The 23,118-nt window shown below is 43.4% G+C and overlaps 1 protein-coding gene across 3 annotated transcripts in view; it reads right to left on the bottom strand.

The window, feature by feature from the left end:
* The window catches only part of ankrd50l (ankyrin repeat domain 50-like), a 31,523-nt gene extending 8,685 nt beyond the window's left edge, over positions 1-22,838 (bottom strand). Inside the window, exons 1-2 of one of the 3 annotated variants that reach the window (XM_049593692.1) lie at positions 22,448-22,838; positions 16,106-16,924 (exon numbers count right to left, since the gene is read on the bottom strand). In XM_049593692.1, coding sequence (XP_049449649.1) covers positions 16,106-16,533 — 428 coding nt within the window. In that variant the 5' untranslated portion in view covers positions 16,534-16,924; positions 22,448-22,838. Of the gene's footprint in view, positions 1-16,105; positions 16,925-17,021; positions 17,202-22,386; positions 22,426-22,447 lie in introns of those variants that run through there. The other 2 variants (XM_049593694.1, XM_049593693.1) reach the window with 2 other exon arrangements.
* Between the last annotated feature and the right edge of the window lie 280 nt (positions 22,839-23,118).

Below are 23,118 nucleotides of genomic sequence, written 5' to 3' on the forward strand. Positions count from 1 at the left end.
AAAATGCAGGAGTCGTGGACAGATGAAAGTAACAGTGTGCACTTTCTTTATAGTGACTGCAGGTGGGTCATTTTAAATCTACAGTCAAATGAAATCACTCTGTGGCTATGCAGGCAACTATTTTGGCGCGACTAGAGGCAACTCCACTTTACTTTTACTTTTGTTTTCCTTTCCTTCATTTCAGAAGCATACCTCTCATGCTTTTAGACACAATTCAAAACTGTAAAGTAAACAACCATATGTCAGTCAAACTAACATCCCAGCAGACGACCTGAACAAAACACTTCCATCAGCAGCATCAGCGGGCAGTATGACTCAAATCTGGCACACTCACTCAGAACACAGTCTAATATTAAAATTTAGCCTTTAACACTGAAATACAGCCGGAAAGAAGGAACAAAAACAGCAAATCTTGTCTCCTCTACTGTGATTCAACTCTGGATTATGATATAAAACAATAAAAGAACACTAAACTTGCCAAAATCACAGTGTAGCTGTTCTTTAACCAGCACAGTCAGCACCCACGCCCCGCTGTGTGATCTGATGGTGACTCAGGTTAATGGAACTTGCGAAATGTCCTGCTCCACCCTGGGCACGCTCACACACAGCCACGTGGGTTAATGTGTGTACACACAGGTTATAAACACACACACACATACACACACACACACACACACACACACACACCCAATCCTAACATACCCAAGCTTACATCTCTCCTTTTGAAGTACTTCCACTGACTGTACTAATTTAATGACCCTTAAAACACCAGTGTAACAGTCATTCATTAATTTATGTAACCGCTCCTCCTGTTGGGGGTCACTGGAGTCTATTCCAGCTGACACTAGGCGAGAGGCAGGGTACACCCTAGACAGGTCGCCAGACTATCACAGGGGTGACACAAACAGACACATGCTCACACTCACACCCACGACCAATTTAGAGTCACCAATTAACCTGCGTGTCTTTGGACTGTGGGAGGAAACTGGAGTACCCAAAGTAGTTTACAATCCTTAAAACATTCAAAACAATACAGTAAAGAAAAGAAAGTTAAAAACAAGGACTTGAGCCCAGCGATGAAGCTCAGACACCAACAGTTCTTTGTACCTCCATGCTATTTTATTCCTGAATCTCGATTTCAGACCTGAGGCAAGTTTATCTGAGGGGAGTGAAACCCTGCAGACAACATGAGCTATAGAGCTGTCGGAGCATGAAATCTTTATAATAAAAGTGCAAGTTGTACAGTGTGAGGGAGGTGTGGGCTCGTGAGAGAGAAGTTGATGCTTACAGGCGACTGCTGTGGCTGCAGCAAAAATATGCCAAAGCCAAAACACAACTGACATCTATGATAATGTTATGGTAACTGTGTAGTAATACTAGTTATTATAGGAACCCATGTTCACTAGTTATTATAGGAACCCATGTTCACCCTGTCCTGACAAAGCCGTGCAGTGCAAGACCTGTGTTTAAACCAGGCTAGGAGAGGGGTGTAAAGCTGTAGTTACTGGATTACTAACAACCCTAAGCTTTAAGCATCATCAACCATGAAGTTCTAATTTTGGAACATTGCTTTACCTTCTTATAGACAGATCGATTTAAAAACTAGAATTACCACTTTGCAGTTGTATGCCTCTGTCAACCAGTCAAGCTGCACTTACAGTTTTCATCCATGTCTGTGAAATCATGGATGCGTCACACACATCTCCATCCCAGCAGCGAGGAAGATCTATACAATCAGCACAAATTCAAGACTAGTGTCACCAATTCGGTATCTGACCAAATGTCACTCCTTCTGTTCCTGAGTTGTGAAACTGAATAATGGCCAGAGAAGTGTTTTTGCAGGACATTTTGATGTCACATCGTTATATCCCATTAGATATTTGTGTGAAATTTTGTCCTAATTAGTGTAAGAATTTTGAGTAAAACTTTTGTGAGGTCAGAGTGACCTTGACATTTGATGTTCAACCACTAAATTCTTATCAGTTCATCCTCGAGTCCAAGTGGACATTTGTGCCAAATTTGAGGAAATTCCCTCAAGGCCTTTTTGAGATATTACATTCACAAGCATTAGACAGATGCAAGGTCACAGTGACCTTTGAACACCAAAACCTAATCAGTGGCTGTTTGTGCCAAATTTGAAAAGAACCCCTCAAGGTGTTCTTGAGATGTTGGGTTCAAAAGAATGAGACAGATGAGGTCAGAGAAATCTTGAACTTTGATCTATGACCACCAAAACCTAATAAGTTCCTTGTTGGGTTTGTGCTAGTCTCTATATACAGACTCTACATTCAGTGAGTGTACAGTCTGTAGGCAAACCCCAGAGATCTTGCCTCCGGAAGAAGAGGGGAAGAGCCCTGGTTTCCGGTTGTAGGCTGTTTGTAGTCTGCGTGATATTGACCAATCACGTTTGAGTCGGCTGCAGTTGTTGCCAGGTTAAACGGTCCATGCGGTGAACTAACGAGGCGGAACATAATTGCCGTCACTGCAAACTCTGAATCCATCGCAGTGGTTCAGCATATTTGCTTATATATAAACGGAAGTCGGAAACAGAAATTCGCCTCCTCCGCCCAAATCAAACCAGAATGCCAAAAAATCGGGGGTCTGCCCCCAGAGGCTGTATCGCCGTCTGCCGGAAGTCAGATGCCGAATACGGCTGATGGGTTCTGAGAATGGGGTTGTGCCAAATTTGAAGATTCGTTCTTGAGATACTGGGCTCACGAGAATAAAACAAACGAACGGATGGACATTCAATCCAAAAACATGATGCCTCCAGCTGGCATAAAAATCTTTTCTCATACATTTTTGGTTGTGCCAACAGTGGATCAAGGAATGGCAATGCTGGTCTGTCGGTCGGTTCACCACTTTGGTCCAGATTCAAATATCTCCACAAGAATTACATTGACTGCCATAAAATTGTACACAGACAGTCATGATCCCCCGAAGATGAATCCTAATGACTTTGGGGACCCCCTCACTTAGACTCTTGTGCCACCATGATTGCAAAACATTTTATGTGTATGTGCCCTTTCCCCTACTTCTTTGTGTCAATTACTCTTCAGGTCAGACATGGATATAATGATCGATCTCTGACAATGTTTGATAATGACTTAAACATGTCAGCAAACAAAAATCAAATATACAACAGTACCTCTAGCTGTATACTGAATCTCCATTGTAAGAAAACCTTTAATAATGTGAATATATTTGTACTAGTTCTGGTTTGATTCTGTCACCTACTCAGCAGAGACTTGATGGAGCTACAAATAGAGACAGGGGTCTTGTTTCAAAGGTGACAAACAGTAATTAACCTGTGACAGCAGTCTGGTTTGACTAGGTCACACCGAGGCTGAACTCAAGTCAATTATCCCGCAGCAACCACAGGGTGTGTGTTTGTGTGTGTGCTGTCATTAGTGTTAATGTCTATATTTAGGAATGACCACAAGGCCCAGTCACCTTTAGTCACCAAACAAGTTTTCTTCAAACCCTGATCTTACTAAAGCCTAAAGAAAAACAAGTATCCATGAAAGACCAAGAACAGAAACAAATCTGCACTTTTCAGTCTGTGTTTTTCTGGTGACTAATAATGCAAATCAAGGAACATTTCCAATCATGAAAAAAATAAAAATGTGCCGCTACCTGCAAGGAGCAGCTCCACAAGTATTTATAAAACACAGGTAAAAGATCATTCAACGTGTAAACAGAGCCGCTGTGGCAGAGATGCATGAAAATGTTAGCGTTCTGTGGCGAGAACAGGAGCTTGGTCAATTAACCAAGCGAAGCCCGTGCAGCTGAATTAACAACTAAAAGCAGGGTCATTAGCTAAACGTGTTCGGGTCAACAACAAAGTATCAGTCTCAGGATTAACATATGCGTGGGGAGTGGGGTGTGAAATTCCAACATCACAGTAAATTACTCATCCATGATGATTAGACTTTGGCAAAGGATGCATCCAGCAAATCTGCCCTGTTTGAGCTCCTGTCATTAAAATTGCACCATGCTCCGATTCCAAAACACACAAATTGACTATCAGCTCTTCCATTAAACTGTCCATGAGTTAATACGCTTGTCTTCACATAATGGACGATTTAACTAGCATCGTTTGTCAATGGTAACATGCACACAGTTCAGGGTTTAACCTGGGAATTTATTCAGCGGAGGTTGTGAGCCGCCCACATCCTGACACCTCTCAACTTATGATAAATAAGCCAGAAGAAATCAGACTAACAAGACTCAAGTATATGGCATCTGCTCTCTGTGGAAGAGCACATCTGATTTATCACTGAAATGAATGTTATATATCTTAACATAAATAAATAACTACATTTAATTTTTTCATGACGTTAATCGAGGCAATCTTTCAGACGAGGTGGCCTGCCTTTGATATTAAAAACCACACTTCCAGAAGACACCGCGATTTTCTAAAAACTTCTTCAGGGCTGCAGTTTATTTTCACCATCAAATTAAATCATTTGATCAATAAAATGTTAAAAGAGCTCAATGCAAAATTCCAAGCATATGAGTTGTCTGCACACGGTTCTTAAAATGGAGGTGGCTGAGCCAGCGGCGAGCAGCTTACGGTGCTACAACAGCAACAGCGCTGACAGAGCTAATGTACTACAGAGCTACTACACATTTTTGTCCGTTCTGACAGTCACTATGTCAGATTAGGCCTTTGTGGAGTCATAAAATCATGCCGTGACTTGGCCGACAGACATGACACAATGTCTGTGATGTCATCAGGTTATTCTTGTCCTATGTTTATTATCATTACTATTATTTTAGTCACTGTGTCTGTTCATGTGCCAGCCGAAATGTTGCTGTAGTAACATAAAAGTGTCACCATTTGAAGTACCGTACGCAAACATGCAAGTCACTGAATCCTCCACAAGTTCCTGCAAATGTTTCACAATAAAAGCCTGTTTAGAAAATAAAGGGATTCTCTCAACTGAAGTTATAAGAGGTTTTTAATGTGAAACCAATACAGGAAGTATTGAGTTTGAAATGACGGCTCGATGCATTTCTAATGTAGTTTGTTTCAAATGAAGCTGGTAGCCTCTGCAGTTGTGGTAAGTAAAATTTTTTCCTTTATATCCTCCATTATGAAGACACAACATTGTTTGCTAGCTTGATGCTAATGGCAGTACTCAGTGGGTTGAAAAAGTGCCTCTGCTGTTTTACACCATCATTTTTCTACTTTTACTCTGTGTAGCAACATCCCTACAGGAAATATCTGTGTTGTCATCATACAGTTGTCCACGGCAGCAGATTGCTCTGTTTTCCTCTTGGTCAAAGTAACAGCTGTGATGAGAGATGTCCTGAACGACAAAAAGGAAATCAATCATGCTGGACTTTCTGTCGGGACATCATGGGGCGTCCCAGACATGGCATCTATTGTTGTCACTTGATGAAATGATGATCGACGTACGACACTCATTATTGTTCACAATCAGAGCTGACACTGTAAGACGCTGTGTCGGGCTATAATTGAGCTGATATCGTGTAGTGTGAACCTGGCATAGAATGCATGTGTGGAAAACCTGCTTACCATAACAAACCACAGAGAAGCTCTGATTCAACACATATCAACACTGCTATATTAATGCTCTGAATGTTACATACAGAATCTGAAAAGGTCAGAGGTGTAGAATTTATTGGCATTAGCTGTGAGGCTGCAGACTGCAACCAACTTAAACTTCTCCAGTGTGCCAAGCGCTTAGGAGAACTATGGTGGCCGACCGTACCTACAGCCAGTGTTTGGTTTGTCTGTTCTTGGCTACTGTGGTAAAAACAAGGTGAACTCCATGGAAAAGAACCTGCTGCGTATGTAGACATAAACGGCTCATTCTAAAGTAATGAAAACACAACTATTCCTTAGTTTTAGGTGATTATAAACTGATGAAAACATAGTTATGAATATTATATTCCACTTCTGACAATACATCCCCCTAAACCCTACACACTGGACCAAATTTAAAAAAAAAAAAAAAAACACACAATAGAAAAGCAGCAGATACTCCAAATTTGAGAGGCTGGAAGCAGGAAATGTTTGGCATTTTTGGTTAATTGAGTTTTATACGAGGAATTTCAAATGTTATTATTACATTTCTTTTGATAAATTAGGCTTGTTTGAGGAGAATAGTAATAGTACCACCAAGAAAATGACTGTATCATCTGGCAACTTTGTAAGATATTTACAGACCAAGCCTTAATGTATGTGATTCATCTCATTGCATGGTAGCCTTGACTTTTATCATTGAGCATATCCTGCAATTAAAAGTAGATTTAACCCCCACCCTGGGTGACGGCTACAACGAGCTTATCAAACCTCTGTTTGATTTAGTCATCTGATTGAAGCGACACTCCCGCACCAGGCACACGTTCAGGTCTGCGGGGGAGGACGAGGAAGTGTAATGAAATATTATTGCTGCTGAACGTTTTCCGCTCCATTCAGCCCACGTAGTCCTCAACACAGGTCTGTCAGTGACCTTTGACCCTGAACTTTAATACAACTTGTAGCGGTTGACATGACACAATCAAACCGGTTTCCTGAGAGCTAAATATGTTACTCCAGAACATAATAACTTTACTGGCTCTCTGAGCTGCTCAGACTTCTGTCATGATTATGACTTGATTGATGTTCGTGATTAGTTATTACACTGTGCTGCAAGTGAATGTTTCTGTGCTTTGTATCCTCTCATATCTTGTTACTGTCGCCTTTTATTGTATCTTATCTGTTATATTCTTCTGCACATTTCCATTTATTTTCAGAGTCAAGGCCCTGATTGCCTGTAAAACTCACCTGATAGCAACACTACACTGTTACCCGGTGTGTATGTGTTCGTATTACATTACTTGACCAGGAGAACCTCACTCAGACGTAAGAAAAAATCAATTTTTCAAAAGTGCCCTGGGCAAAATGGGCAGCTTAACAATCAGCTACAGACTACAGAAATAAAATGTTACAAGTTCAGTTTGTGGTTTAAAAGCAAAGTGGGCCAACCGCAGGATGACATGATCGTAGGTATGAGATGTTGCCACGTAATCAATACCTGTCGAGCAAAGGAAATATTAATATATAATGAGCGTGTATATAAATACAGTGGATAATTTGGTAACCATGGTAACATTTCTGCATGCATGTCATGTGAGTCCAAGGATTTTTCCTTCATTTGTCAGACACAGAAATGAAGTTTAAAAATGGTGCTCTGTGATTGTGTCCTACTACTGCTATGTGTTTAACTGAATAACGTAGCAACCGCACAGCAACTAACCCCTCAACGACATCACAACAAACATTATTTATGTCATATAAAGTTAAGTAGCAGTCTCCAACAAAATGGCTCTTAATCACCTTTCTTCTTGTGAGCTCTTGAGCCTTGACACACGGTATTAACATGTGTCTTTGGGGATTCAATCACAAGTGGACGGCTCAAAGTCTGTCTGTACACACTTGGCATTAGAATGCGTCTGCCCAGTCCATCTCGAGTGACCACTTAGGATCAGATCTCATTTCTCCATTCAATATACAGGTCAACACATACAACATTCCTGTTTCCAAAGACAAGATGTGTTGTTGATTTCACTGGCACATGGCAGCAACGCACTTCACATCCCTGAATCCGCTTTTTACATCTGGAACCTCCTGACTACAGTGACTTTGCCGCGCAAATTGGTATGTACGTCTAGCGATGTCAGCTGAGTAGGTGGTCCTTCAGTGTGTCCGAGTGTGGTGTACACACTGCTGAAAGAACATGGCCACACGCAGCTAAGACCACCTCTAAATGTGCTCTGAGCGTAGAGGCCCTATGCTTCAAACTATGAAGCTCTAGGTACACCTTTAGTGTCAGTCTGAGATAGGGCTGTCAAAATTGCTCAAAAATGACATTCGAATATTCCTTGTAAAAATAACTCATAGGTTCGAACCATTCGAATATTTTTTTTTTTTTTCGCATTATGTCCACAAGAGGACAAACTAATACAAGGAAACATAACTACTTATGAAATATACTTATAAATATAACTACTGGTGACTGAGGCTACCATACATGGTGCCACCTGATACTGAGTAAGCGTTCACACACTCTCACACACCTATTGAACAGAGGCAATTTGGGCCTTAATATCTTGCCAAAGGATACATCAACATACGGACCGGAGGGGCCGACACTGATATTCCAATCAGAGTACTCCTGAGCCACAAACGCCCCGTTCACAGACAAAACTACATGAGGCAACAAAACCACTTGGTTAGGTTTGAACAAAAGAGCCTGGTTTGGGTTAAAAAACCTAACTTCTAAGCACGTTAACAAGTATGTTAGTTTCTTTTTTTTAAAGATTTTTTTGGGGCATTTTTTTGCCTTTAATGGACAGGACAGTTAAGTGTGAAAGGGGGAGAGAGAGAGGGGATGACAGGCAGCAAAGGGCCACAGGCTGGACTCGAACCCAGACCGTTGCGGCAACAGCCTTGTACATGGGGCGCCTGCTCTACCACTAAGCCACCGACGCCCCAACAAGTATGTTAGTTGATATTAACTACGATACATATTTCAAAACATCAACGCTGACTTTTGGTTTCAGAAGGGATTCAAAGAGCGGCCTCTTGGCTCAAAGTCTGGTGTTAGTTTGATCCATCCACCTTCCTTCCCAACCTACACAGATTTTCTAACCTCTGCTACAGATGGGTTTACACTAGAGTTTGTGGTGTGATGCAGGCTGCCTCGTGAGTCGATAGCAAACGGCAAGGGTCACAGACCAAGCTGCCGTATTTGACCCTAAGCCATTAGAGGCTGGCTCGAAAAGCAGTATCATCACCACAGACACCCACGTTAACATGGCCAACTTTACGGCAGAAATAAACATGTTTAGAGCCTGGTACAAAAAATGGTGTTGGTGCAAACTCTGCAGGGGGTGGTTTTGTGTACAGGTCACTTGTTTATGTTTGATTAATGCTTAAAGTTACGCATGACCAGTGGCGTCGCCTGGCCTGGGCATCCGGGGCTTTAGCCCCGAACGTTTTTTCTTAAGCCCCGGATAATTCAACTTCAGAAGAAATAATGATAACTGTACATTAACGAGCCACTAAAGAAGTTGTAGTTTTCCATTTTCAGTGAATGCAACACAGGATGACGTCGAGACTGGTTAATCAGAGAGAGGGGTTGCGTGAAGCATCCGTGTTTTATTAGCTGATAGCCTCGCGTCACCAGGCTCTTCCGGTATCTAAACTGTTGGCGTGCTGGAGGGAGACGTTTTAGCAACAACACGAAAGATCATGGATATAAGACGTTTTTTCAAAAACAAGGAGGCTGACTCGGCTGAGGCTCACGTCTCTGGGGAGCCGTTACCAGAAACAGGTAAATGAATAATTTAAATTCTGTTTATTCCTTCAAAATTATGTGAAACGTGTAGTGTTAGGGGGGCGTGCCGGCGGAGCTGCGGGACAGTCCTCCCCGGTGATAGACGCTCTTAGGCGGGCTGAAAATCCCTGAAGGCTCGGTACGGCTGGCGACTTTTCCCACACATAAATTCAGTGATATTTTTCTCACATAAGTTAGCAAAGATACCGCACACAACTACGTAACTGTTGTTATGTCCTTCTAACGTTGCTGTGTGGGTTGAAGTGTTGGCCTTTTTCTTTTTATTGTGAAAGCTGAGCTTTCACAATAAAACTCCCGAGGACTTCCGAAGGGCTGACGAGTGCCGCCGAGCACCTCTATCTCATTTTGCCTTAAACTGACTCATGTAATGTGCATTTTTTGGGGAAAATATGGCTCCTGATATAGTCTGTAGGCATCATCACTCAACTTTTTCACATGGTCTGGTGTTAAAAAAAAAAAAGCAAACTAAAAATCGCAAATCATGTAACCTCTAACATTTTTTAAAAATTGAGGGGGAATATGACTTGGCTTCAGTCAAAATATTTACAAAATATTTATTTTTTTGGCTTTAATTCCTGTGTTATCTATAAGTGCATCATCCTGTTCCTATCAATATAATATAATTTTATTTTGACACATTTTGAAGTACATGTTGGCAGTATTTGGCTGTAGACAAGACACAATAAGGCTCAAGAAAGCATCGAGCTTTTTTCCCCAGGTAGGATCCCCTAGACTTCCCTATAAGGTTCTGGGCTCAGCCCCCAGTGTTCTCAGTCCCAAGAAACGCCCCTGCACATGACTAAGGGCAAATTAATTTAAACTCAGAGAAACGGACCAACTTTTTAAACGTTAAAAGTTTCCACACAGAGGGAGCAGCACAACTTAAAATTCCTGCAAAGAGTTAATGACAGCTGGTTCAGGCCATATGTCCCACGTATATCCTGTCGCTGCCGATTCAGGCCCATGTTTCAACATTTTGTCAACGGCTGTTCTCACATGGCAATGTTTCGCCCGCAGCCACTTTCCCTCACGAGCGCTCCAAACACAAACAGCGTCTGGCTGCGAGCCAGTCTGAGGGGAATGTGGAATCCAGCTCGGTACTTCACACCAGAGGTAAGCAAACACAGGAGGAGCGTTAAAGTGCTCAGACTCATCGCAAAGCAAACACACCAGGAGAGAGTGGAAAAAGTCCCAGAGAGGAGGGTGACCTCGCTGACTGGTGCTGAGACGGTCACTGGGGTACTGGAGGCATTTTTTCACTTCTTTGTTCTTTTTTTTTTCCTCCCTCCACTCTGAAAGGAAGTTGTGTCGTAAATAACACTGTAGCATTCATTCACACTGGAGGCCCATTGTGTGTGTGGTGAATGGGCTGCATTATGAGAGGAGAAATAAATATAAGACGAAGAAGAATAGCCGCCGCCGTCTTTTTCCTGTGACTGCCGTGGCCTCTTTCTGCGTCAGCAATGGCCACATGGTTGCTACATTAACAGGCTTTGCAGCTCCTCTCGTCTTGTTGACAGTCTAAACACCTGCAGAGAACCACCTCTATTTATACAAGAAAAGGTGCAGCCTTAACGCTTTCATGGATCTTTTTCCCACAACAAGAGCAGGAGCTGCTGCTGTCTTTGACGCTCAATAAGACACTTTGCTAGGCTGAGTGGGAGCTCTTTATATGTCGCTGTTGCTGACATTGGAGTGACGGCTGATAATCCATATTAGTTAGTCAACTTCTAGTGGAACTACGTCATGATGTCAGACGTTTATGTCATCATTTTGCTAAATATGGCATGTCCAATTTAGTGATGCCAGGCAAACCTAAAGATACAGTATGCAGGACAGAAGTAATCCCTCTCAATCATCACCTCTGATTTACCACAAGTGTGTGGCGGTGTATTTTCTGCAGAGACTCTGCCTGTATTTTCTTGGTTTCTGTGTTTTGGGCGTTTATGGGCGTGTACCCACAAAGCAATCAGGTAAGGTCGTGGCTTTAAAATTTAAAATTCAGCCACTCGTCAGCCCCTCGCTCCAAACATAAAATCAGGTGTAAAAAATCTAGGTGTTATTCTGCAGAGTAATTTGACCCTGGAGCAACATGTAAGGAATGTAGTCCAGTCTTGTTTCCACCAGCTGAGGAATATCTCCAAATGTAGGTCACTTCTGTCTTTTAATAAGACAGAAAAATCATACATGCTCTTATATCCTTGATAACTATAATGCCTTGTTCACCTGCCGAAGCAATCAAGCTACACATCAGCTCCAAATCGTTCTAAATTCAGCAGCTAGACTTTGACCAAAACCAAACGATCCTTACTCATCAAACCCATTTTGGCTTCCAGTCTCTTTTAGAATCCATTTTAAAGTTCTTTTAATCACATACAAGGCTCTCAATGATCTGGCACTGGAGTATATAACTGAGCTTCTCACACCGTACCAGCCACACAGGCCCCTCAGCTCTGCTAGTCTGGGTCATCTAACTGCTCCAGAGTCCAGGTTAAAGACAAGGGGTGGTCGAGTCTTTTCAGTTCTTGCTCCTCGGCTTCGGAGCAGCCTCCCACTGAGCATCACATCAGCTAAAAAACAAAAACTGCAAATATAGCGAGGTGAAACGCCAAACCAGAGTGAATCTGGGGTCGGCTTTGACTTTGACTTTCACTGGCAAGCGTGTCTACATACAGACATGTGTTAGGATGTTACATACATTGACATGTTTCGGTGGAAACTTCCGCCTTCCTCAGAAGTGTCACTTGGTGGTGGTTGTGACGCGTCTTTATCAGCTGATTGACAGATTAGGAAGGCGTGACCGTCCTGCCAGAGAAAACCATCTTATGGACTGGGACAAGGCCAGAGTCATACACACCGAGGACAACAAATACCGGCGCTGTATCAGGGAGGCTATCGAAATAAGGAAGTGGGGCCCAAGGACGATGAACAGGGACGAGGGGGCAAACATGCTCTCCCACACCTGGAGCAGCGTCCCGGAGAGGCGGCGGACCGACAGCAGGTGGCGTGATCGTCCTGTCAAAACAGAGAGGGCGGTCATGCCTCCCTAATATCAGCTGATTGACAGATCAGCTGATGAAGATGCGTCACAACCACCACCACATGACACTTCTGAGGTAGGTAACCAGTAGGTAGGTAACCGGTACTACAAAGTTGGTTCTCATTTTGCTCAGTCATCTCTGGGTTTTTCTTATCCAGCCATGAGCGCGTTCATGTGAAAGAGGTTGGCATGTTAATTACGAGTGAATGAATGAAGTAGGCTGCTTCATATCACATGAGATGAAGCAGTAACAGTAATTACCTGCGAGAATGTTTGGTCTATGGAAAAAGTAAAAAGCGTGCAGTGTAATCTTACAACGAAAGATGTAGGAACACTGGAAATAATTTAGTTGGATGATGATGAAACTCCTCTGAATACGTCACCTTACACGTTAAAGTGACACCAGACTGTTTCTGCTGCTGAGAGAAAGAGTTTAAAAGTAGTTAATGACTGACAGAGATGTTGCATTTATATAAATCAGAGCCAATTAACAGTGTGTGCAATATGTTTTTCTAATAAATTATGATATTTGCTCTTTCCTAGTTCTCACAACACAGGTGTCTCGTGTTATTTTGAGCTGCGGTGATGAAATCAGGGTGTAAAAACAGCAACACTGTCAGCTATCACTGAGGACTTAAATACACTTTGCAGGAGTTAAAAGACGTGTCATGTGTTAAGTGTTGTAAATGATCTCTCTCTTTGTTAGAAGCTCTGTTTTAAAACCAGTGGACACAGAAAGCCCGGAGCAATGAAGTGAATCTACTGACTTATAACAATATATAGGCTCCTCTTTTTTTAAACCTGTCACTCCAGACTTTTGATCTGACAGGTTGTGATCTGATACCCTGAAGGTAACCTGCTCCGGAGGTTGCATGCTTACAGGAGTTTGTGGAGAAGTGGAATGCATTGGCCAAAATGCACCCATCATCTATCATCTGAAGACAAGTTAGCTTTGTATTAGTTTTTTAAGAATGTATCTGCACTCATATGTAGATATTGGCTCTTACTGTACGTTCAAACCAGAAGCTTCCAAAGAGGCAAAGTCTCTCGCAGACACCCAAGAAGCACGACTGTCAAATATCTGTGGCAGCTTTGGTCGCTCTAGTCGCTCGATTTAAAGGAGCAGCAAAGCGGACTACTGGCTTGAAAGCAGCATAGTTGCTACTTGCTGTTGTCCAGTCAAAAAGCTCATAGTTGGCCTACAGAAAGTTATGCTTACCCCCCAAAATCGTATCAACTCAACATGGAAGATGATATTGCTGCTGTGATGTGTGCTGCTGCCGTCTTGTGCTGCAAGACCAACATTATAAAGGACTGAGTGTCAAGTAATAAACTTCTTGATATCCATTGTCAGAACAAGTGTGCTGTAGAAACCAAAGTTACGTGGCTTGTTCTCTGGGACCCGCTTCATTGAAGCACGTCAGCATTCCGATTGGTTGTCACAGAACCACATCAGAGCTCATTACCATAAAGTTAAATGAGTTTTATCTCCCCTCCAGACCGCTCCGGTCGCTTCGGTCACCCAAGACACATGGCTGACGACCAGGTCGCCCAAGTCGCCAGACTCTCATTGAAAACGAATGACTTCCGCCGTTTTGGAAGCTCTGGTTGCTGTTGGTTTGAATGTACAATTAGATTCACTCATTCATTTTCCGTAACTGCTTATCCTGTTGGGGGTCACAGGGGAGCTGGAGCCTATCCCAGCTGACGTTCGGCAAGAGGCAGGGTACACCCTGGACAGGTCACCAGACTATCACAGGGCTGACACATAGAGACAGACAACCATTCACACTCACATTCACACCTACGGACAATTTAGAGTCACCAATTAACCTGCATGTCTTTGGACTGTGGGAGGAAGCTGGAGTACCTGGAGGAAACCCACGCTGACACAGGGAGAACATGCAAACTCCCGGAGAGGGGCTCCTCCACCCAGGATTCGAACCAGAAATCCTCTTGCTGTGAGGCGACAATGCTAACCACTGCACCACGGCACAGAAAAATCTATGTATTACAACACTTTGATGCAAAGATCACAGGAACAGAACAGTGGCGGCTGCTGGTCTTTCAAGGAGGGGAAGCTCATTTTCGGCCTACATCATAAAATGTGTCCGTTTATTTATTCGTAAATTCTACCCTCTGGGGCTGCTGCACGAGGCTAGTGTGACCGCCTGTGAGTGCTTTGGGACGGTGGAGGAGCTCACAGCACCCGCTGCTCGTCGGGGACAGTAACTGCAGAGCGACAGAAGTCAGAGTCTCCAAACACGAGTACAGTCTCCAATAACACCAGAAAAAGATGTTAGATTTGTCCCTAGTCGTTTTTAACAAAGAAAAAGTCACTGAGAGGATTGGAAAAGTCTCCAGATCAACTCGGAACAACGGAATGAAACTTGAAAAATGCTCTGGTGGTGGTTTATATTTCAAAATCGCTGATTCGCTCATTTAGCTGTCAATCAAAAAGGGATTCAGCCTCAGACAGATCATCCAATCATCATGCAGAAGCCCAGCGTCCAGGCCAGCCGAGACCAGCCCACTGCCCCATAGGCCCCCAGAGACGCTGAGCGTCCGATGGGTGGGACAAAACCAAACATTTATCCAATGACTGTCTAGTTTCGCTGCAGTGGCACAACCCACTCTATGCTTCCCTACTGAAGTCTTTGGACGCTGAGCTTCCACTGTTTAATGCACTGTGACGCTACGGGAATGAATGAGAAGAAAGTCACGTCAGTGACCTGTGATAAGTAGCTGATTCTGAACAAAAGTTGAACGCCTTCTAGCGCATATGTAGTCAATGAAATGTAAACACAACAGTACATATTTGAACACTTATTTTTTGACATTTTAGGGAAAGCTGAGCTTCCCTTGCAGTCTTAGAGCAATCGCCACTGGAACAGAAGAGTGTTGTATTGTCACACAGCAGTCCTGCTAATGGTTTTGCACCACTGCTCACACTGACCTAACAGATTACACAGAGATTATCAGAAGATTCCACCCTGGTGTAAACAGTAAGGTGTCATGTTACCCAACTCTACTGGTAGTGAACAAATATTCTCCTTGTGATACTGAGTTTAAATACATCACAGAAGTAAAGCAACGGGGTAGAAATCAAATTCATCCAAGTTGTGTCGCATTTAGATAATCAAGCAAGCTTCTGTTACAAAACCAAAACTGGGTCATTAATGTGTCTCGTGTGATCTCTAATTGAAGCTTGTCTGGTTGACAATAGACCAGATTACGTTCCCACGACCGAGGCCATCACGTCTACAACGACTGCGAACGTCGAGCATTTTTGTCACCTCTATCAAAACACTGAAACTGATGATTTAAACAAAAGGAACTTGTGGTGCAGGTTTTCACCTTGTTGTTCTCACCAGTAAACCACTTGTTGGGGTTTTGACACGTATCAGATGTAACTGCGTTCAGCTGCTCCGGCTTTCATCAACAATAATCACCATTTGTGTGATACCGCACATAAATTGTGCCGTGCTGAGCTGGGAATGAGGCACCCTCTTGAACATGCACGCACATGCCCAACGCCTGGATGGGTTTCGGGCTTGTTACATTTCATTACGTTTTCTCTCCCTCTCATCTGGCAACTGTGTGATTTCCCTCAAATCAAAAAAAGAGTAACCCTTTTTAGATCAAGCATCAAAAACGCAGAGCATTTCTAAAGTAAAACTGAGATACAAACCTCTTGAAGGTGTCGTCAGGGTCTCTTTGACAGGTGAGAGGCTCCAGCGCAGAGGACACAGACGGGCTGTTGAGGGTCTCCTCATACTGAGGTGGCAGGAGAGGAGAGGCCCTCAGCTGCTCCACCAGGCCCAGGACGAACCTCCACAGCACCGTACTCCTCTGATCCTCCCGCTGGCAGAAGTGAGAAGCCAGGCAGCGCGGTGCCAGCCCGACTGCCAGCCCTGCCTTCGAGGTGGGCCACACCACCTCAGTGCACAACGCTGTCTTCCCAGCGCCGGGGCCCCCAGTCACTAGCAAACCGGGCGGCTGCCCTGGCACGGAGCGGGTGTCCAGGCAGCGCCGCAGCTTGTCCAGGGCCCATTCCCGGCAGTAGAAACGCCGGCCCTGGAGCAAGCTGGAGCTACTGCCGAATCCACTGCTACTCATTTGATCCTGGGGGTCTGACTTCCAGGAGACAACTCACTGCTTTGAACTCCACGTCCCATGCTCCTCCAGTAATTGCAGTCTGACTTTTTTAAGTTGCACTGCAGCTGGTGACACCTCTGGTTTGTGACAGCCAAGTATTTCCTCTCGCTGACAGTTCCTGAAAGTGTTGCATCAGGTGATTATCAGCGGCTGTGCTTCCCCTGCAGGTCTGGAGGTGTGAGACTGACAGGTCGAGGAGTCAGAGAGAGGTTAGGTCAGCTAATGGTTCACCTCTTTGTTTTCTTCATTCAGAATTCACGCGATCATCTTGCTGCACGGCTCGAAACGCCAAAGCGAAGACGAGGATCCATGGTTACCGCCGTTCATCGTGCCTCTCCTGGAGATCGTGGAGCTGTTCAGAAATCAGAAACCAGAAAGAGGGGAAAGGATTGAGTCAAGAGAGGAACTGACAGCATGTTTTTCACAGATATAATGACACAGTATCTCACCCCTCCCATGACTGAGCTGTCCTCCGTCTTCCAATTACAGCTCCAGTCTCAGTTTCTGTCCCGCTTCTCTACAAGATTTCAAGCATCGTTCCCAAACTGCAGCTTTAGCATGAAATTCCCTTTCCTTTCTCACGCCCTTATCTCTCTCTGCAACCCTCCGTTCACACCTCACACCTCCCTCTCTCCATCTCTCTGTCTATCTGTCTCTCATGCTCTCCGGTTTTTCCTGTTTGGGTTTTTTTTTGTCCCCTCCCTCCCCTCGGTGTTACTCGGCATGTCAAGACATGCACAGGAGAGCAGAGAGAGGGGAGGAGAGAGGGAGGACTCATGTGGCTGTGAGCGATTCAACAGTTGACAGGTGGGAGGGGTTACCTGGGGTCAAGGTTCAGTCACAGGGCAATACTACACCTCCAGCTTTAGTTTCAGGTGATTTAAAGCCGCATGACGCCACTGGAGTTCTGTTCCATGAAAATAAGTTTTAAATCTTCTGAGAAGTTGTCATGATCATGATTTCATTCTGACTTACTTTAAGATGATTGATTCATGTTAGCGCTGAGAAAGACTAGAGACACTTTAGATAATTAGTCAGAAAAAAAGAAAACGAAAAACATGCGGTTTTAAATGTCTTAAATGTCAGAATTTACTGCGACTATCTGTTTTATATTATGTATTCCAAGTCTTGGAGTTTGGGGCTGTTGAAAAAACAGTGAGCAAAAAACTTCATTCTCATTAAAAACAATTACAAAAAGCCGCCTCCAGCTGCTAAACGTCTTTTATTATCATTTAATTAGATCCAATATCAGGAAATCAATTTTTTGCCTTAATTTGAGGTTTACATATCTTTTCGAAAACTTTCACAATTCTCCTTTTTACTTTTTAAAAGTTTTTCAAACTGAGGAAAGTCTAACTGAGCCATATAAATCCCACTGCAGCATTTTTTCTTAAAGGTCTAGTGTGTAGGATCTAGTGGCATCTAGTGGTGAGGTCGCAGATTGCAACCAACAGAAACTTTTCCAGTGTGCCAAGCATGAAAGAAATCGATACAGCATAGTGTTGCGATATTTTTGTGTGGCAAAATCATATCGTATAGATTTTTTTATTACATAAATCATCAATATTCTAAATACAACTGAGAAAAAAAAAAAAAAAGAAAAAAGACTGACATAAGATGAACGGACTTAAACTGTTTTTCTTATTTGACAAAACTGATCATGACAAAGTTTCCCTGTGAGGACATAATTTAAACTTGGATGGACCTCAGACAGCTGTTGCCAATATCAAATGTAAGACTCACAGTAAAGGGTATACAGTGACTGTACAGAAATTAAATAGTTTGGAAAAATAGCTTTCGGGGAATTACAGTAATTATGTAGCTTTCTGGTTTTACAAGCGTCAAACCACCCCCCTCTTTTCCCCCACTGTATAATCAGCTGTGAGCAATTTCCACCATGCTTTCATTTTAATGCACAATGTGCCCATCAACAGCACACTCAAGATTCAAAGCAATTTGGGACTGAACGCTACCACTTGATGACTTGATAGAGCAAGTGAAAATAAAAAAGCCGTAGAAAATGTTCGGACCTGCTATTAAAACCTTCAAGGAATCCAGACGAGGAATGTCAAAGGCCTCTGTGACATAGTTAACATGGTGATGAGAGTGCTTCGCATTGTAAGTCAATGACTAATCAGGCAGCGGCTACACTAATCTGAATCTGTAACGTTATAACCCTGATTTAACACTTGAGGGAAGTGAGCAGTACAAAAAACACTGTTGTGCATATCATCTGCAACATGATAGCCTGGTGACAGAGGAATTCAGAGAGCTAATAGGAAGCATAATATCTTCCTACAGGTGGATGACACATGTTGAACACTTACACTGTCAGCTGACAAGTGCCAAATACTGAAAATGAACCGGAAAATGAAGGGATGTGTTGTTTTAGGAGGGCACTGAGGACTGACACCAAGCTGTGAAGTTGTCTACATTCTTGTCATTACTTGTGGTCTTTACAAAGACCTCAAAAACCTGGCGTGTAGCCTGTAAAGACACTGGAGGAGCAACCAAAGCCTGGGGCAGCGTCCTTACAGCAACTCACAGACATGCTGTATGCTGCATAAGCAATAAGTCAAACCAAGTCACGTTAGTTTGATTTATACAACCAAAAACAAGCCCCAAACCCTAACTTGGAGGCATAACTTGTTTTACTGTAGCTGTTTTAACTGGGTTGGTTATACAATGCTGTTTCCTGGTTCTTACAGCACAAACAAACAAACTTTCAGTGGTGGAAAACGACTTATTTAGACTCTGTTTCTGTTCATGTTTGCCTTCATATGGAATTAATTTCAAATGCAGTGATGTATGGCTACAAGTAATGATCTCTTCTTTCATTCTGCTGCCCTGCTGCTATGGAAATACTTTCCCTGTCTGACCCAGATTTCGTCAGGGCACATGCGCACAATAAAAAGCTGGTATGAAACCTGGTGCTGTGTATACATGGCCAAGGAATGGGCATTTTCCAGGAGCAGGGTACCCACACCTTCTTAAACATCCAATTCAATGATTTTTCAAGGACTTTCCAGGCCGGGTTCCTTGAAATTCAAGGACCCAACACGACATGGTTTGAGACATGGATCAAGATTAATACTGTCACAACACAGAGTTTTTATAATGAGAACTAGCAGGTTTTACAGAAGCTTTAAGACAACACTTAAAACAAAGAGACACTGTGTTGTGTTACAGTGATGGCAGACTATTTCAAGAGAACTTGACTTTCTAGTCTTGCACACTTCTCATTAATTCAAGCACTTTTAATGACCCATTGTCTGTTATGTCTTCTCTCTATTTTCAAAAACTTTAAAGGCCTTGATTTATTCCCCTCACATTCATTAATATGGACCTGTGGGAATCCTGCAGGAGACACATCTACTGTAGAAGGTGAAATAAGGTTTCTCTAACACCAATTACAGAAACTCAGGTTTGTCGTTCACATGACCAGCGTACTAATGAAAGCGACAGTAACCTGGTTACTTTAAGTGCGTGTAAACGCGCTGAATGAAGTTGCTAAGCAACCAGTGAAGACACTGTACAGAAGTAATGGGAGGATGGATAAACTGTTGCACCACCTATAAACATTTTTTAACATTTGTTTGTCTACAGCTTGAAGAATTTGTTCGACATTATTTTCTTTTAAGCCAAGATTTAGATGAGCTGATTGATACCACTGTCATGTCTGCACACTAGTACAAAGCTGGAACCAGCAGCTGGTTAGCTTAGCCTAGCATAATGTTTGAAAACATAGGGGTGGAGGGTGGTGATCTGCTGGCAAAGTAGAGACTTACCGCTACTGAGCACTGCCGAGCGGGGCGCAAATTTGCGAATCCCAGGATGATGAAGGTTTGATTCGCCCTACTCTCCCTATAGCTGGCAAGAACTCATTGCCTTTGTTGGTTGGATTGGTTCGGTTGAGGCAAGAGGATTGGTATGGGTTAAGGTTAGGGTAAGAATGTCAGGGTAAGCCAGTCAGAGGCAGACAAAGATGAGACATTCCTTCACCATCCTAGGATTCGTGGATTCACAAGCGGGGCGGAGCAGCCAACTTTCGCCAGCCGATTCAGGTTTAGCACTTCACTAACTTGAATGAAAATAAAATGATTTAATCTTGCGGCTCTTCTAGACATTCCAAATGCTATCAAACTGATCAAATCCTGAGTCATTTCAAAGGGGATGTGACGCTCAAAAAAATGAATCCACTGAGTTACAGACGTCTCTTTCCCAGCGTAAGTCAATGGGAAAAAGTCTTTTTGGGTGTCATGTGAAAGACCCCGGAAAAAGCAGTACCGCTGTTTGGCCACTACAAAAACTGGCTTAAGATTTGCTTAAGTCCGGCACACTTCCTGGGAGCTTGTGCCTAGCTGGCTCCCACCCGACACGGGTGGTGCGCAGGGCAGAGTGGCCAAGGTTAACATTAGCTAACCAGGAGGGTTGGCAGTGGGCTAGCAGTAACAACGAGGCAAGTGTATCATGTACAAAAATAAAAGGCAGGACATATACAGCACAAAACATTAAAATATCACCACCTCTAAATGGAAAGCACTTTGAGATGTGTCAGTGGAGCACTAGACACAGCGTCGCAGCAACTCAAGGAACTCCATGGTTTCCCTACTTCATGTTAGGGCTGTGCGATATGACGATATAGATCATGTGATGAGAGAAAAATGTCTATCGTTTATATCGTTGTGACGCAAATTACGCTTTTTACGGCAATATTTTTCATCATTTGGAGTCCGTCCATCTTTTGGGGGGCAACTTTTTATTCTTTGGATAAAAATATGCTATATCGGGATATGTATCGTTATCGGGATATGAAATGAACTATATTGTAATATAAGATTTTGGTCATATCGCCCAGCCCTACTTCACGTATAGCTCTGCAGGACGTCCATTCGTCCAGTCTTCTATGTGTATACTCTACTCACATAAGAACAGGCTGCGGTCAAATCCAAAGCCTCATCGACATCACTGAAATCAGGTAAATAATCCTCCATGACACTGATTACCTTTTAGATAACACTAAACTATGTGTACTGTAAACTACTCTGATAACTATACTCTCTCATGAACTCACAGACGTTTCTGTACTGTTGTTTTCTAGCAACAAGTGACATCTCGTGATATTTCAGAACAAGACTTCTGCTTAACGAGCCTTATAACAAACAGACCAGATCAAGTGAAAGGTAAAAAGACACTATGGACACTTACAATAACAATCTGAGCCGCTATGCGTCAAAAATACCCACTTATAATGGACATACTGTGACGATGTTCAGTTGCCCCATTTGCTTCCATTGCAGCTGATTCCACTGTGCTCAGCCACTGCCAGCTCCTTTAATACTGGACCAATTACAAATATTGTGGTCCACATCAGTCTCATTGATCAATTGACACGGGTAAACAGGGTCCATGTTGAAAAATTATGAAGTTATCCTTTAAGGAGCAAACTGATTTTAACTATTTTCACCTCTATCTCAAGTTTTATACTAAACATGATTTTAATTATCCCACCACTGGTTGCTTTCAGTGTAAACCCCTCAGCCAATCAGCTCCTCAGTACAGCCACATTAGTGTCGCTCCACAGGTGATCCTCTGCAGCCTGTCTGCCCTCCTCCACCTGTCTGCCTTCAACCTTACACCAGCATGTCATCATTATTACAGACAGACAGCTGATTAAACCCTAACATACGCGTTACTGTGTTTTATCTGACCTCATTAATCAGCCTCAGTGATCGGCGCCATTGTAAACAACAACACAAAGTGCCGCCCAAAATACTTTGTCACTTTGATTCCGACTAAATCTCCCAAACTCACACATTTCCGTCATTTTCCTCCCAAAACCAGCGAGTTTCCAACCCAGCCTTCACGCTCCTACCTGACAGACACGCTCTCCATCTTCGTCTCCCTCCTCACCGACACACCAGCAGCACTCCGCCGGATTTTAATCACGTGTGGGCCAGTCCACTCCCACAATCCTCCACACCAGCACATTAAAGGTGAAGTTGGTCTTATTCCTGGTGGACATGTCCGTGTCCGGGAGGAGACATGACAGGCTGTGGCTTCTGTCCCTGCGTCCCTGAGGGAGGCTGCTCTCTGTGCTGCCGTGCACTCTGTCTCCTCAAGGATGTCAGGGAGGAGAGACATTAGAGGAGTCACTGTGTGACATGGAGGACATCCTCTGATGGGCTGAGCTCACACTCATGTGTTGGACTCTGAGTTTAACCAAAGGTACTTGTACAGTGAGCAGAGGTTCTTTTGAGAAAGGAAAGGACAGGAAAGGAAAGGAGACGAAAGGAAAGGAAAGGAAAAGGGGGGGGGGGACAAAGGGGAGGAAAGGAAAGGAGTGGAAAAGAAAGGGAAGGGAAGGTCAGGAAAGGAAAGGAAAGGAAAGGAGTGGAAAGGAAAAGGAAAAGAAAGGACAAAGGGGAGGAAAGGAAAGGAAAGGAAAGGACAAAGGGAAGGAAAGAAAAGGAAAGGATACGGACGGTCAGGAAAGGAAAGAAAAGGAAAGGATAGGGAGGAGAAAGGGAAGGAAAGGTAAGGAAG

The sequence above is a fragment of the Epinephelus fuscoguttatus genome, linkage group LG13 (genome assembly GCF_011397635.1).
Source record: "Epinephelus fuscoguttatus linkage group LG13, E.fuscoguttatus.final_Chr_v1".
NCBI lineage: Eukaryota > Metazoa > Chordata > Actinopteri > Perciformes > Serranidae > Epinephelus > Epinephelus fuscoguttatus.